Source organism: Fomitiporia mediterranea (assembly GCF_000271605.1).
Source record: "Fomitiporia mediterranea MF3/22 unplaced genomic scaffold FOMMEscaffold_6, whole genome shotgun sequence".
Lineage (NCBI taxonomy): Eukaryota > Fungi > Basidiomycota > Agaricomycetes > Hymenochaetales > Hymenochaetaceae > Fomitiporia > Fomitiporia mediterranea.
Window position 1 is genome coordinate 1,347,768 of NW_006760391.1, and position 17,381 is coordinate 1,365,148.

General features: G+C 44.3%; 2 protein-coding genes across 2 annotated transcripts; both read left to right on the top strand.

Annotated features, from left to right (window-relative positions):
- The first annotated feature begins 1,220 nt into the window (after positions 1–1,220).
- Positions 1,221–3,699, top strand: FOMMEDRAFT_122851 (acid protease). Its single transcript, XM_007266449.1, has 10 exons — positions 1,221–1,621; positions 1,702–2,109; positions 2,183–2,446; positions 2,518–2,655; positions 2,749–2,814; positions 2,884–2,920; positions 2,993–3,107; positions 3,190–3,251; positions 3,372–3,392; positions 3,529–3,699. Exons 1-10 carry the CDS (start codon positions 1,421–1,423, stop codon positions 3,594–3,596), a joined length of 1,380 nt encoding a protein of 459 aa, XP_007266511.1. The 5' UTR covers positions 1,221–1,420; the 3' UTR covers positions 3,597–3,699.
- Positions 3,700–9,007: 5,308 nt separating this feature from the next.
- Positions 9,008–11,719, top strand: FOMMEDRAFT_84944 (RhoGAP-domain-containing protein; the record flags this gene model as incomplete). The annotated part of the gene is made up of 10 exons (XM_007266450.1): positions 9,008–9,247; positions 9,337–9,629; positions 9,728–9,987; positions 10,036–10,295; positions 10,368–10,464; positions 10,551–10,649; positions 10,817–10,939; positions 11,053–11,274; positions 11,341–11,508; positions 11,583–11,719. 10 exons carry the CDS (start codon positions 9,008–9,010, stop codon positions 11,717–11,719), a joined length of 1,899 nt encoding a protein of 632 aa, XP_007266512.1.
- Between the last annotated feature and the right edge of the window lie 5,662 nt (positions 11,720–17,381).

The following is a 17,381-nucleotide window of genomic DNA, read 5'->3' on the forward strand; positions in this document are numbered from 1 at the left end:
ATATGATATACATAACAGTATGGTGTTATAAAGTAGGAGAAGAATCATGTTTACATATAATCTTTAATACCTACATTTTGTATGACTGAAACTGGAATAAGCAAGAAAACCAGAGTTAACTTTTATTTGCTTTTACAGTCAGAATTATATAAACCACAAAACTTGTTTCATAAATCAATATACAGGTATGTAGCAAAAGTCTTCGTCATTCCTTAAAAGGTAGATGTATTTGTAAGTGATTTGCATGCCATACATAGAAATTAGATGTAGATCAATGCTTTGAGTGACACATTGTGAAGTACAAAAAAATACAGAATTTTGCATTAATTTCACAAAATGGCTTGTATTTTCATGTTTTTTTGTGTGTATAATGTGTTCATGTATGCTAGAAATGTAAGACAAAGGTTTGATGTGTCTCTTACAGCCTTATAAGTCAACGCAAATCACTTACAGATACACTTACCTTTTGAGGAATGACGAAGACTTTTGCTACATACCTGTAGTACATAATTTATCTGAATATTGCATAATAACTTCTGTGACAATTGCAGGAGCTTGCTAATTTGCTGATATTTATTTGCAATATTAAACTAACAAAGAGTATATGTTTGTAAAGTATTAAAGACAGTACATAATTTGATTTTAGGAAATAACAGAAGTATTTGAACATTGCTCTTTCTTTTGTCTTAACATAGTGTTAAGAAGGTATAAGAGGAATGTTAACCCAAGACTTGAAGGAACCAAAAATCCACAGGTACTCATTGTACTAAAGACTAGAGTACATCTGCTAGACAAACTATTGAACAAATGACAGTATGCTCTCTATGTTGAGTGTTATTTTTACACTCTCTTAATAGATAATGAATACTAGTAAGTAATGGGTTGGACCTTGAGAGCAGCTCCACATTTCTAATAACATTTGGTCTGATACTGTATGTTTCATCCAAATATTCATGTTTACTTTTTGGGTCTTCTTTCTTCTTTCAGTGTGTCTTGTATACAATACAGTGAAACTGTAGCGTTGCTAGAATTTCACCTTGGACAATCGAGTGTATTTTTCGACTCCAATTGAACTTTAGAAGAGTCTCACGTGATCGCGAATACCTGCCACTCGTCATCTACGTGTTTCTTCCGCCGACGTCGTTCTGGTTTCACTGGTCCGACAGTCGGTCTGCAGACTGAAAAATATCACGTTGCCAGCCTTCACAGTCTAGTCTAAGGCTTACTGGGCGCACGCATCGGCGCGCTTCTTCCTCTTGCCGCGCCCTGGTTTCACCGGCCAGTCTGCAGAATGAAACATGCCACACTACCAGCCTCCACAGTCCAGTCTGAGTACTTGTTGAGCGCACAAGTAGAGACAGGATAGTCTCCTTCTTAAGCTGGCTTTCGATCGCGAGAGGGCTTGGTCCCAGAATCGACCATGAACACTGCCGCTTCCGCACTCGTCCTCTCCGCTCTGTATTCGCCGGTGCTCGCCAATGGCGTCGACCATTATCTCATTGGATTGAACCGGTTCTCAATACGTGATTCTCCTATTCAGAAGCCGATGGCCGCTGCCACCCCGCCGGACTATCATGGGCCGAGCTTCGTCGAAATGCCGGTCTTCAAGTATCAATATGTCGTATGTCGTAAATTATTTTATTGCTCAATACTGTGATCTCAACTTATCTTCTTCACATGTCACTTGATTTGTTACTCTAGCAACGAGAAATGAAGAAGGTCGTGGCGAAATATGAGGCTGCACCTGAAGTGTTTCAAGGCATTGGACTTAATCCTCAGTTGAACATTCCGTTCGTCAACAACTTTCCGGCGTTCGATGATCCCAGTACTGTTACCACGAACAATTCTGATGCCAATCAGCGCGTTTCTCATGTCCAAAAGCCGTACTCCAAACAAAGTTTACGTGATTTCATGTCGGGTCCAATTGATATCATGTACTTTGGGACACTGGACATCGGCACGCCTCCCCAGACTTTACCCTTTGACATTGATACTGGCTCGGCGGACTTGTGGGTCACCTCGGGCTGCTCGGGCTGCTTCTCGGACGAATACGACCCAAGCGCAAGTAGCACATACCAAGACCAGGGTGAAGATTTCTCCATCGCCTATGTACGTCAGTTCTTAGTCGAGCATTACTGCTACTTACAGACAGTTGTTCATTTTCCTTCCGTACTTCTATTAGGGTACTGGCGAAGTCTCTGGGCGGTTGGGCATGGACACTGTATCACTTGCCGGGTTGAAGTATACGAACCAGACGTTCGGCGTTGCAAACGTTGAGTCGCATGATTTTGACGGCCTTCCGATCAGCGGAATCATGGGTACGGCGTTTGGGTCGATTTCAACCTCGGGCTCACCGACAGTGTTCGAGAACCTCATGGCAACAGGCCAGGTTTTAGCGCCATTTTTTTCAGTCCATATGGCAAGGGCATCAAGGACGGGGTCCGAGGTATGAATATTTTAATATGACTTTCCTAATCAATATTCATCGGCATTGACGATTGTTTACTCGCTGCGAAGGTGTGCTGGGGATGTTTCGATATGAGCAAGGCAAAGGGAGCGATGACCTGGGTGCCGGTTGAATCACAAACCTACTGGACGGTCGGATTGCGAGGTGTATCAGTGAACGACAAGTTAATACAGACAGATATCTATGCTGTGAGTCCGAGGAGTTCTCTGGCATGTATCTAATGGCTTGCTCACTTTCGTTTTTAATATCGAAACATGATGCCGTGACGTGGAAACACTCAGGCGATTGACACGGGTACATCGTTGATCTACGTCCCGAGTGCGTTTGCAGAGAATCTCTACAACCTGGTGCGTCCACTCAATGTCAATGTCATGTCCTCGGGGTTGGTTTTAATACATGGATCGCCGACGTTCTAGATCCCTGGAGCGAAGCAGTCAGAACAGTTCGGACCCGGTGCGTACTGACGTTTTAGTTGTAATACCCGAGGAGGAGGAGGCTGATTACGAGAATGCCGCTTTGATGCAGGCATTTACACATTCCCTTGCTCCACAGATCTCGAAATTTCGCTGAACTTTGGCGGAACGAACTTTGCTATAAATACACGCGATTTCAATTTGGGCAAGACGAGTTCGAATTCTACGTATGTCCTTTTATGTTTTGCGCAGCCTGTACTCGTGAGAGGGTCACTCACGGTATCTGTTATTATTCTATTTATTTCTCAGAGATTGTGTCGGAGGCATTTTGGCGCCCGGCGACTCTTTCCCAGACGACCTTGCGATCGTCGGTGCGTTTTTTTCTTATCACATTACTGACACGCGGGACCTGAGCTTACTTTCGTCTTTCTTGTGTTTTCCCTTGGTTGGTGGCAACGAACGATGACAATTATGGTTTTGGTGGGGCGTAGGGGACGAATTTCTGAAGTCTTGTGAGTGATTTTTATGATGGGATGTCCCCTGATGCGGCCGTCAGGCGCGTCAGGTATGAGAATGTTACGCTAATAATTGTTACTTATTCTTTTTTTATTACCTCATTGCGTGTCTTGTGTTGTTGATGGTGGGCAGGGTACACGGTATATGATTACTCGAATGGGGCGCGTGTTGGATTCGCGCCGAGTATTAACAATATCTGAGAACTTCTTTTTGTACTGCATTTCGATTTCGTTTCGTGTTCGTGGGTTATGTGGCGTGGAGTTTTTGCTGAATTGTTGAATCTACATCTGTATCTGTCTAATCTCCTCTCATTATGACGATCGGCTACTTCGTGGTCAAAGGGATATAAGGGCGGGAAATGAACGCCGGAAGGGAAGGGCGATCAATGAATGTGATTGATTGGTTATGTCAGCCAGGGAGCATGAGAGTGAGTGATAATCATTAATCAATCAAACCAAGTTCTGGGTGTTGACCCTTGGCGAAGGACTTCTTTTGAACGTTAAAATCTACCGCATGTTCGTTGTGTGAATGGATAGGGAAATAGGGAAATAGGGAAATAGGGAAGGGAGGAATTCTTCTTTTCTTCTGTTTCCATTTGGATTGTTCTTTCTGTCCCTGGAAAGGATTCCTCGAGGCCCAAAACGTCGTGAGAATCGCTGTTGCTGTTTTACTTCAAGTAAGTCTCCCGCCGTTAAAGAAAACGAGAAAATAAAGAATAAGGAAAGGATGGCTGGGAGGTGGTAACGCGATAATCGAGATTGAGCGTGCTTTACCGTGCCAACGGGCCGATATCGGGATGGGATGGGCACGGTGTTGATGGTTGAACGGGAGCCTTTGCAACTTGTTGTTGCGGGCTAAGGATCGGTGACAGGAATATGCCTACGCCTACGGCTAAGGAGATTAATGTTGCCCGACCTTACTAAATTCCCCTTGAGACGGGAAGATCTGGAGGAAACGTACCCTATAACGTTGCTAATTAGTTGTGGATCGGGCATCAGGTTATCGCGGAAACAGGAATATTTATTTAATCCGCTGGGCAATGAGAAAATAATGGGTGGATGTGGTGTAATGATATGTAATGATATGTGTATATTGCTGCTGTGCAGATTCGTTAGATGTAAGATGTATGTAATGAGGGACGGGCGGGTGGGCGTCTGTCGGAAGTGTGATAGCATTGGATATTAACGGACAATGGGGAGATATGAAACGAAGTCTTTTTGGTTGACTGTTCTAGGCTTGTTTGTGTGATGCTGTTGTAAGCGGTCGGGTAGATAAGTCGTGGAAATGAATTATTTTAGCTGGCTGTCATAGGCGTAGAGAGGACGAGCGTCTACAGTGGAGAATAGAACAGGCACGCACCTGGAGCCGTTTCGCACGGGTTGGTAAGGGATCACATAGCAGCACACTCTCTCTGCCTCGCCAATCTTTCTTGTCTCGTCTCCTGCTTCCCGCTTTCTCCGTCCGCAGTCTGTCTCTGGGTCTGTCTACCTCCACTTCGATCCTTCCTAAGAGTGCCCATCTCACTTCGCACCGCCCACCAATCTCCGTCCAAACTCAAACTCAATTATATCCTATATTCATACCAATTACCATTACTATTACCGTTACCGTTTTTGCCAGCGCATCGTCCTCACGATAATTTAACGAATTTTATTTGGCACAGCTCTACATTACGTTCCTACGGTCCTACGCCCTCTCTTACGCGCTACGCGCGCTTCCTTGCCGAGAGTACCACGCCGTAACTACCGCTTCCCTATCTACCCACTCTACCCATCTACCGGGACGCGAAACGAAACACCGTAGTAGTGGTACTCACGCACTCACGGTTTCACACACCTCACGCTCGCTCTCTATCACTATCATCCCGCGTTGTTTCGCTTTCGTACGGGCGACAACAACAACCTCCTCGTCCTCCTTACCTCCGTCGCGAGCCAGCCAGCTGCTCATATCAAGCAGCTTCCGACGACGAGCTCCACCTCCACCACAAGTCTAGGACTCCTCCATCGTGATTTCGACGAAAGGACAGAGACAATTTCATTCCGCGCGCTCGGCTATTTTCCCTCCACGATCCCCCACCCCCGACAGGCTAGTCCACTTACCCAAACTGCACTGCCGGTGCTCCAGGCTCTCCCATTTCTTCCCCAGTCTAGGCTAGGCAGACTAAGCGAGGGACGCGTACACACAAACGATAATCGAATCGACACGAACTAAGTAAGAAAGTAACTCCATGCTTGCAGCGATGCCTGGTGTGCCGCCACAGGCGCAGCAACGCGGGGCGGCGAATGTCACCTCTTCTCCCGTTCTGGAAGACGACCGACTTTGTGCGGGGTGCAATAAGTCTGTGAGTAGCGATACGGGTGGAGTGGTTGTTGCGTTTGGGAATTCGTTATGGCATGTTGACTGGTACGTTCCACTTTTTGTTTATTGTGTTGCACTTCTCTCGTTTTCTCTAGCGCTAGCGCTAGCGAGTGATAGACTTTGTTTATCGTTTGTCGCTCGTTGGACGCACGGTCCTTCTTTCGTCGTCCTTGATCCTTCTCCTCAACTGAGTTTGGTTGTACTGATTCGATTCGATTTGATATAGCTTTAAGTGTGCAAAATGCGGGAATCAGGTTAATGTATGTCGTGTTTCACTGCTGCTAAGTTCACTATGCTATCTACTACGTGATATGGTGGTTTCTAAACTGACTATGAATTGAATTTATATAGGCGGACACCAATCTCCTGCTCCTCTCCGACGGCTCGCCCGTATGCGCGAACTGCTACAACTGCAAAATATGCAAGCTGCCGATCCTCGACGAGGCGGTTATGACGGGCGACGACTCGTTCCACGCAGAGTGCTTCCGGTGTCGAAGCTGTAAAAATCGAATTGATGAGTTGGTGTTTGCCAAGACGAGTCAGGGGTTTTATTGTATGAAGTGCCATAATGAGCGCGTCGCGAGGAGTCGACGGCATATTGCGAAACAGAAACAACGGGAACGGGAACGAGAAAAGGAGCGAGAACGTGAACGTGCGGCGCTTGGTAGTAGTTCGAGCGGCCGTAATGCGAATGCGACGACCGAGAATGGGGTCACGCCTCGACCAAAAGAGGGTGAATCTGTCGATGCGGTGAGTAGTTTGAGCCCTTTCCTACTTTTGGTGTTATTTATTTTGGGACTGATGATGAATTTCGTGTGTTGTATTGACTGACGTCGTAATTTGTTGTGGTTATTAACGGAAACGTCAGGTACCTGCTCGCCCAGACTCGGCACGCACGCACGATGTTCCCGGAGGTTCGTCGAGTGATGGTCAGGCGCAGACATCTTCACAATCACAAGCGAAGGGTTCTAGAGGGTCGTACCCGACGACATCTGGTGGTGATGCAGGTACTTTGGGTCTAGGCAACGGTGATGCCGGACAACGATCGACTTCTCCTGCACCCCCAGCCGTGTCTGTCACTGAGGCTGGTCCCAGTAGTGAACAGCAGGGGGGAGTGGAAGAGCATCATCTCAATTCACGACAGCGTGCGAATTCGCACTCTCAAGACAACCACCACCAAATTAACGGCATCTCGTCGGACCGACGTCCTTCCGTTGATGGACATGGGCTTCCCCCTTATGCGAAGTCCTCTCCGCCGGTCAGTGGGAACTCGGATGTGGAATCCGCTCGTAGCTCGGCTTCGTTTGGTTACAACGCGTCGAGCACTGAGCCGACATCACCGTCGCTATCTGTATCGGTTTCACAAGAAGGAGCGTCTTCGAGCGACCAAAATCATTGTGCTCCCGCGAACGACGAGGGAGGTTCGACTACCTTGGCGTATCTTGCGTCTACTGAGAGCGGTAGAGACCGATCGAATTCGCTTACACCGCGCGAGCGACCTGGAGACGCGTCTGGTTCTGGATGGCCTGGTGTGCTAGAACAAGAAGGACGCAGGAAGAGCCATGATGACACTAGACCTTCGTATCTACAGCCGGCGGTAAATGGGACTTCTAGTCTCCAAGTCACGAAGAAACGGGAGAAGCGCAGTTCGGTGAATCCGGGCTTACAACTTGAAGCGTCGAAGATGCTTCAGTATCATAATTTACAACGCCCTGGAACTTCTCCCTTAGGATCTCCTGCGAGGAGTCCAGCCAGTCCAACGGGTTCGACGCCTGCTTCGGCGCCTGCAGGGACGTTTGGGAGAACGCACTCACCTACAACTGTGCCTGGTGGTAGAGAATCTCCAAGAGTGACGTCTCCGTTGAGAGAGTACTTTACGAATTCTGAGGATAACGATAACGAGTTGGGTTCTACTACGTTCTATCCTCCTTCACCTCCCCCGCAACAACTTCGTACAATCCACAGTTCTACGCCTCGAAGTGCGCCGGTTGGAGCACGACCTTCAACCGCGCCTACAAGTACTCCAGGTTTTGGTAGATTCCCGCAGAGGTCGGATAGCTTGCAGGGGACGGAATCTCCTAGTTCCTCTGGTTCTGGACATACCCGTTCGCACTCGCGTGCCAATGGTCTACCCACTTCGCCGTACAATGGTCGGCTCAACGCACCGACGCAGCTTCGCTCGCAGCGCTCCTTTGATGAACGGGGTGGTCGTCTTTCGCCACGGAATGCTGAATTTGGGGGAGAAGCTTCTGGCGCGAAGCGCAGTCGGTCTGTTAGTCCTCATCCACCGGACGTACCCAGAAGTATTGAAAGTGGGACGGATACTGAGACGGACAACGGGAACGATTCGGATAGTATCATGCAGAGCTACTTGGACCGCAGTGATACTACTGCAACTGCACAGACACACTACCCACCTGCGCCGCCTCCGAAGGATCCGAGGACTGAAATAGTTGCTACTCCACCAGCGGTGGATGCGCGTGGTCGGAGTGGAAGTCAGCCGACCTCACAGCCCTCTTCAGCTGGCGCCGCCGATGGTGATGAGTACTTTGTAGATAAGGTAGAGGAGGAAGACGTCCTCCAGACGAACTCTGCTGTGACGCAGCGTACATCTGGGTTCTTCATCGCACCTGCGTTACCACCGATGCGGTTCTCTATGAGCGGGACGGATTTTAATGAGTTGTTTAATAATCTTGGTGGTTCGGCTTCTGCGAAACGATTGTCGATGATTCCGGGTGCGCGTGCTGGGCAGGTGGAGGGGAGTGGGAATGGTGGTGGTAACGGTAATAATAAAGATGGGACCATCCCCGAAGAGAGGAGTGAGGATTTGGATTTGGATGTGGCGACTGCAAGGACGCCTACTAGTCTTGCGTCTACGATTACGCCACTTCCTTCGGACATGATGCCCTCTACATCCGACAACGTGGCTTCGAGCGCAAGCGCGAATTCCAATATAAATGCGAATGGAAGTGGGAGTGGCCCTACGGTGATCAAGCCTGCAGAGAGGAAAGCTTCTTTGCGGAGAAAGGCACCTCCACCGTTCGAGATTGCTATGTATCCGAGTAACGAACGTATAGCTGAGGCGTCTTCGTCGTCTGTGACGTCTCCTATCTCGCCGAACAACTACAACTACGAGGAACGTGTTAGGTCACCTCGGAGGTCTTCGAAGACGGATGGGTCGAAGGTGGTTGTGGATGAAGCTCTAGGTTCACCTCGGTCGTCTGCTGAGTCTCGACGACCCACGACGCCCAAAATGTACGTCAATGGTGTAAATGGTAATGGACATGGACATCGACGTTCCGAGTCGACGTCGAAGAAGCAGGATGCTGCGGAGCTTGTTAATCGAAGGTTGAAGGAGGCGTTGGCGGATGCGACGGAAAGACAGGCGGATTATATTAAGCTTGATCGTGCGTTTGTTGAGGCTATTGTGCAGAGTTTGGACCAGAAACGGGAGCAGGTGACGGAGATATCGACGAAGCTCGATAGTATGAAGGTGCGTATCGTTCATGCATCCATTCATGAGAAATTTTTTTCTTCTCCGTTGCTTAATATATATAACTTACATTTGAATTTCTTCTGAAGCGAACAAGCCAAATGTTCTTTGATGGTCTTTCGGTTGCGCAGGACGAGTACAAGCAACAACTAGCGGCTCGACACAATGCCGAAGAAGAGGTTTCGAGGTTGAAGATCGAGGTTTCTGGACAGGCTGCTCGGATTACTGCTTTGAGTAGTGATGAGCGGAGGAGACAGGTGCAGAAACAGCTGGAGAAGGAGTTGAATGATAGTTTGAGTGGATTGGAGCAGAATTTATCAAAGTTGAAGGTGGAGAGGGATATGACTCTTGCGGAGGTTGAGGAGTTGTCGGCTTCGAAGACGTGAGTAGTTCCTTCCTTCCTTCTTCCCTTTTCTTTAAAACTTCTATTTCGCTTCCAAAGTAATGTGTGTGTGAGCTGATCAATGGATGGATTTGTAGTTCCGTACCGAATGGCGATGGACAAGGACAAGGAGCAAGTATCGGACGGTCGCTGACAATGCGGCTTGATAACATCAAGAGGCAATATCAACATGATCTCGTACCTCTCACGCAGCAGCGTGAGGCGCTCGTAAGGGAGATTGTGGATTTGAAGGAAGCGAGGGATATTTTCCTTGAGGAGACTGCGGTGTTGAACGCGAGGAATGAGGAGCTTGCGCAGTTGAATCAGCAGTATGAGCGGAGATTTGAATCCGGTGGTGGTGGTGGGCATTCGAGAGAGAAGTCGTTACCGCCTGTTCAGCCGGCAGCTGGGCAATCGAAGACGTCGATTGATAAGTTTGATAGTTGGAAGGCACGGCAGGGGCTGGGGCAAGGGGGTGCTGCTGGTGCTGGTGCCAGTGCGCAGGCGTCGCCGATGGTGAATACGACGTCGACGTCGAGCTCGGCGACCTTGATTGAGGATGTCGAGCAAGTCCGCCAGCAGAAACCTGCGAAGCCGGAGGTGGGGGATATACCTGTACGAAACCGGATTGGGTTACGCTGGCCGGGAGGGAAAGCGAATAAGGACGTATCTACGTTTGGTGGTGGACTTCCCACCGCGATGGATAATGGGAATAGTGGGAATGGGAAGGTGAAGAAGCGGATTGAGCATGCGTTCCAGCAGCTTAGCGTCTTGAGATTTGCGAGGTGTGATCTTTGTGGGGATAAGATGTGGGGGTCGCAAGTTCGTTGTTCCAGTACGTGCACATCCCTCTCTCTCTCTATATCGCTCTTCTTTTTAAGTTGATTTGGAGTCTCGGCTAATGATGTGTATGATTGACAGCATGCAACATGTCCGTACACGTCCGGTGTGTGGGTCAGGTACAGGCATCATGCCATGACGGATCAGCGAATGGTTCTGACGAACACCTTGCCCCGGTCGGTCCCCCACGTACGTACCTGATGATTATCTTTTCTATCTTCATTCATCCATCCATTCATCCATCCATTCATCCATCCATTCATCATTCTTCTTAAAAACTTCTTAATTTGCCTTGCTGATGATTTTTTTTTGCTGATATTTGAATATTTGAATATTTGATGATTTAGCGCCTTCGATGTTCGGAAGAGATTTGATTGAACAGGTACGGGAGGATGCGAAGACGGCGAAGAATGCGGACTTGTTCGTTCCGATTATTGTGGAGAAGTGTATTAATGCTGTTGAGGCGAATGGTATGTCTCTTGTTTATCTTGTTTATATTTTCTCGTTTGAGATTAGATTACTGATGGTCTATCCTTTTTTTTCGCGTTCTTTTATTTTCCCTTCCTCCACTTATAACTTATAGCAATGGATTACGAGGGTATTTATCGGAAGACAGGAGGTTCAGGACAGTCGAAAGCGATCACGGCTTTGTTTGAACGTGGGGATTACGAGTCCTTTAATCTGAGTGACTCGGATTCGTTCAATGATGTGTCGAGCGTTACGTCTGTGTTGAAGAATTACTTCCGGATGTTGCCTAATCCGTTGTTGACGTTTGGGATGCATGAGGCGTTCGTTGCTGCTGGAGGTTCGTACTCGTCACTTTACGTTGTTTCTATGTTTGGCGAATGTTAAATTTATCAATTTTTTTTAGGTATTAAAGATATGCAGGCGAAGGGCCAAGCGTTGAGGGAACTTGTGAAACAGCTCCCTGCGGAACATTATCATACGTTGAGCCGGTTGATGTCGCACCTTCATCGGATACAGCTTAATGCTGAAGTTAACCTTATGAACGCACGGAACCTTGGGGTTATATTTGGACGTACGTATCCTTCCATTTCCTCCTATGTTATTTTCCCGCATCGAGGTATTGATGTTGACGTTATTTGATTGCAGCCACACTCATGCGATCTGCGGACCCGAGCAGGGAATTTGCAGATATGGCGGGCAAGTCACTTGCGATTGAGTATTTGATTGAGAACGCACCGTCGATATTCCCGAGTGTTTCTGGTTCGTCGGGTTTGACATCTTAAGATTGGGGAATTGAGGACTATTCCTGTCGTTCGGGTTATTTATTCCTTATTCCCTATTCCTTATCCCTTAAAGCCTTTGTGTGGCTATCGTTATTCCATTCATTTACCGTTTTTTCGACGTTGTGTATTATGCGGAGGGACTCTTGACTCGTTCGTTCAGTATGGTTGCATGAGATTTGATTACGCGAGTATAGGGTTTCTTTCTTGGTTTTACGTGGGTCTTTCCTCGATGTCTTTCTTTCTTTCCTCACTTCTTTTATTTGATTGGCCCATCGTTCGTTCATCCTGCATTTTTATTATACGGCCTACATTTATGCATTACTTTATGTTCATGTTTTTCTTTTTTCTCTCTCTTTAATGTAAATAGTGTCTCTCTCTCTCACACTCTCTCCCTTGGTTTACTCAGCATCTCTCTTTCTTTTCCTGTTCTTTCCGTCTTCTTTCATTACTTTTTCCCATCATTTTTTCTCTTTCTCTTTCTCGTTTTCTTTGATTTGATCTGATTTGACTTGATGATATCTGATCATGGCATCGTGCATCGTCTATCATGTATCGTGTATATACCCCCTCTCTTCTCTTTGGTTTAGTTCCAGTTTCCGTCTTTCTCTGTCTGTCCGTCAATCTCTCTGTCTGTCCCTCTGTCTCTTTGTCTAGTTAGTCAATTCGTTGAAGTGACTTGGCTTATAGCTTATACAACAACCTTTTCTCTATTTACTTGTGTGCTTGTGTGTAAGTGTCTGAAAAGAATTTAAGAATTTTGAGGATCATGATAGGATAATGAGTAAGCATCACATCCTAGCTATGAGTAAAATGAGCTTGCTGAATGTGTATACTTAAGTTTGATAATAGATAGTAATTTATAACTGTTTGTATTACTAACTAATGACACTAGACCAGTTTTTAGTATGTGAAAGAAACTTGTTGTCTGTCTACCTGTTTCATACTAGTAGGAAATGAACTTGGCCAAATCTGAGACTAATGTGATTTGCCTTCTACCTTTCTTTCTTTCAAAGTTTCTAAGATAACTTAAATTCTTCTGAATACAATTAATCTCTTAACTAAACTTCTCAAAATTTGTATCTAAATTTTTGTTATAATAAATAGTAATCTATTCTATTTTCTGTCAGCAACAGTGTAGAGGGGACCTGAAGGCTCAGCAAGGGGACCCAGGCTACAACTATCCTACACAACAGAAATACAGAATGTAAGCACTGGAACATAGTCAGAACTTGCAGAACAGGCAGAGAGAGAGAGTGAGACAAGAGTAGAGTATATAGAGTGAGCCTAAGAGTACAGGACTACCTAGAGTAGACAAGATCAAGACTATAGGACCAGTCTGATCTTGTACACCTATATATACTAAACTACACAAGAGCACTCAGGGAGCATAAGCCACTAAGAATGATAAGCTACAAAGAATGAAAGAAAGGAATGTCAAAGATAAAGGTACAAAGAATGAAGGGATGGATAAAGGGTAAGAGACTATAGAATGAACAGAGAATGAAGGAGTGGTCAAAGGAATGGAATGATGAAGTAAGGAAGGGTAGTAGTAAGAGTCAGCATGTATATAGTTTATAAACAGTACCCCTGAGGGACAGAAGTCCTGAGTTCTAGTACAGAAGGGTGTAGAACCCTTAGAACTGAAGGTAAGAGAGTAGAGAATTGTAACATCACCCCCCCTCTAAAACCAATCATCCTGATTGGTAAACATTAGACTCAGTCAGTAGCTTAGGTATAAGTCAGAACAGTAGGGTTTGGAAATCTGTGAGGCAGAGTTGATGCAGAGCACCTGGATGAAGTTAATAGAAGTCTTGGATCACCTTAGTAGTATGGGTGAGATTCTTAGCAGGTTCCCAAGTATGTTCTTCAACTAAGTATCCCTTCTAGTAGATAAGGAACTTAAGCTTTCCATGCACTAGTTTGGCATCTACTACATACTCTACTTTGTATTCTAGTTCAGAACCAATGAGTTCTGGTAGAGACAGTAGGGGTCTTTGTTGTGAAGGAAAACCTGGATCATAGTACTGAGACAGTAGAACCTTGTTGAACACTAAGTGTATGTACTTCTATGTTGCTAGAAGTTGGAGTTTGTAGGTAGAGGTGCTAACCTTCTTTTCAATAATGAAGGGTCTGAAGTGCTTGTTGTCCAACTTCTTCATTAGACAATCTGTGGTTAGGTTAGTAGCTTCTAGTATAACTTTGTTACTAGGCTGGTAATCCTTGGCCACAGACCTCTTCCAATCATAGTTCTACTTTATGACCTATACTACCTTTTCTAAAAGAGCTTGTGTGTCCTCCCTGGTTCTGTGCATCCATTCTACAAAGTCTGTTACAGATTCAGAACTACTGTTTCAGTTCAGAACTGTCCCCTGGTACAAATGTCTCTTATGATTGAGGAAGAACAGGGACTGTCCTATTATAGAGTGTTACCAGTTATTGTGTACAAATTCTGTCAGAGTTAGCCATTCAGACTAATCCAATTACTAATAATTGATAAACATCTAGAGGTAGAGCTCAATCTCCTGATTGACTTACTCAGTTTGACTGTCAGTCTGTAGGTGATAAGTAGTAGAAGGGTTCCCTTAAATTCTAAGAAGCACATACAAGTCCTGTATGAATTTCAACTCAAATTATAGTCTACAATCATGAATGAGCTTCTAAGAGAGTCTGTACAACTGAAAGACATAATTCTGATAAATGTACACTATACCTTCAGAAGTGAGTTCTGTTCAGGTTGGAACTGTATAGACTTGCTTAGAGAATTAGTTGACAATCACACAGATAGTGTTGTAACCCTAAGACTTGAGTAGCTTACTAATCAGGTCTACTAAGACTTCTTCCTAAGAGTAATCTAGGATCTGATACAGATGTAGAGGAGCCCAAACCCTTATCTAGTAAGTCTTAGTCTGTTAGCACATATTGTAACTAGTTATGTATTTCAGGATTTCTCTCTGTATTCCAGACCACTAGTAGTTCTAAGTAATGAGTTCCTATGTTTTGTGTTGACTCAAATGTTCTACAGTCAGATTGTTGTAATAAGCTCAGACAATGTCCTTCTACAGTTTCCAATCCTTCAGAATGTACAGTCAGCCTTTCTAGTAAACCTGTCCATCCTCATCCTCCTCCTAATCCTTAGCCTACTTTTCTAGCTGCTTCACTACAATCTAGTCCTGTATGTGTTTCAGAGCTTACTGTATGTAGGTGACAAAGTTAACATTCTTGGATTTGAGTTGGATCTCTTAGATTGTCTTAGACACAAAATGGGAATTGTCTAAGAGAACAAGATTTTCATTATTATTCTCCCTCCTTTCATAACTTACTTGTCTTAAGAGTAAATCAGCTTTCATTATTTACATTCTGGGTTTGTAGGTTAGTACAAAGTTATAGTCCTACAGTTCTAACATTCAGTAGGCTTAATAGTAGTTAAGCTTCTGAGGTGCCTAGAAGTATTAGAGATTAAGGTGATCACTCTAAATCTTAAACTTCTATACAGTACTGAGGAGATATTAACACTACTCCTCTAGGGAACAGACAATTGTGAAGAGTTCCTTATTATAGATAAGGTAGTTCCATTCTGTTACAGAGAGGGATTCTAATTAGAATACTATCAGACACTACTTTCTGTCAATAAACTAGGACAGTACTACTCTATTTACAAAGTTGAAAGAGTTGGCTTTGACTTAGAACTTGTCTACAACTGTTAGAACTATTAATACAGGCTTACTAGTAATAGCCTACTTGAGGGACTCAAACACAGACTACTACTAATCATCCTATTACTAAGGAACATCCTTGCTAGTAAGATTATAAAGGGGCCAGGCAATAGTACTAAAACTTTGAATAAAGTATTAGTAGTAGTTTACAAACTTAAGGAACACTTAAACCTGTTTCAGGTTCTAAGATTGTAGCCAGTTCCAAACTGTAGTTACCTTTGTCAGATCTATGTAGACCTCTCCTCTACTAATTACAAAGCTTAGATAATCTACTGACTCCTGTACAAAGGAGTACTTTACTTCTCAGAGGAACAGTTTATTATTTTAGAGCTGTTGTAGAACTGCTCAGATTAGTTAGTAATAGTGTTTGACTGTCTGAGTAAAGATCAGAATGTTATCCAGATACACACTAACATACTCTGAGTTAATCAGATCTGTAAGGATGTGATTCATGAATGACTAGAACATTGTGAGTGAGTTAGTTAGTCTGAAGAACATTACAGTTAGTTTGTACAATCTGTAATTGGTTCAGAATACAGTCTTCTACTCATCTCTGTCTTAGATTTGAATATTATTGTACCCTTATCAAATGTCCAACTTAGTAAAAACCCTGAATGTATACATCTTATTAATAAGCTCCTGAATCAGGGGGAGCAGGTACTTGTTTTTAACAGTACCCTTATTAAGACAATGATAATCCTAAACTAGGTAGAGCTTCCTATCTTTCTTTTTAACAAAGAAGAAAGGGGAGGCTATAGAGGACTTTAAGGGTTGGATCTAACTGTTCTGAAGATTTTCCTGAAGGAACTTGTCAAGTGCCTCCTACTTGTCTCTGTTAAGTAGGTAGACCTTACAATCCTTAGGTTGGAAACCCTCAGTCAATTCAATTGTATAGTCCTAAGAACAGTATTTAGGAAGCTAGTCAAATTCCTCTTTACTAAAGACTTTAGAGAACTCTCAGACAAAATCTGGCAGGCTGAGTCTACATGTGTTCTAGAGTAGAGTTGTTCTAAGAGGGTTCCAGACTGGTTCCATCTTAGACATTCTTCAGATTGACTCTGTTCTACCTTGACTAGAATATGTATTTACATATTTATCTTAGTTGAAGAAGAACAACTAGTCACCTTTATTAGAACTGTTAGTAACATTAGAAGTGTTTGTATCTACTCAGAACAAGGGTACAAGGTAGCTGTAAGACTTAGAACACTAATCAAACATGAGTGTCTACTCTAACTAGTTAATAGTAGGGTTGTGAGCCTTAAGCCATTCAAATCTGATAAAGATGTCTGTCTTTCTAAGGTTAGTGACTCTAAACTCAATACTTTCCTTATGATCCTGAATAGTCATCTGTAGTTGGACAAACTTAGTAATCTGACTATTCTGGTTCAGGGTTCTGTCTACATTGTATACTAGAATCAGAAGTAGAACACATTGAGTAGAGAGGTAGTGTTCCTACATAAAAGCCTTATTAATGTATGAACTAGTGTATTTACTGTCTACTAGAGCTATTGTTCAGATCTGGGAGGATCCTGAGAAGGGAGCCAAGAGGACAGAGACCTGGAGCTAGTACTTAGAATGTCCTTAGATAAACTACTACTTGTTCTAAAAGGAATGTACAGTTTGTACAGCCTTGTTGTCTAAGAGAGTAAGTATATACACTAACATTTCCTTATTAACCTCTCTCTTTCAACAAGAACAGACTTATGTTCTTAACTATAAACTCAGCTGAGGCCATCCCTGCTTGATACTATAGACAAACTACTGAGTAGTGAATAGGGCTGGGTAGTGTTTCAAACATTCTGAAATCTTAGAACACAGAAGTAGTAGGTTAGATTGTACAGATTTAGACTCAAATAAAGTGTAAAGAGAAGAATCAAAAGAATCAGAAGAAATAGGAGAACTATCTACTTTTGTTTTCAACTTTTTTCTTTCTAATAAATAATTTTGTT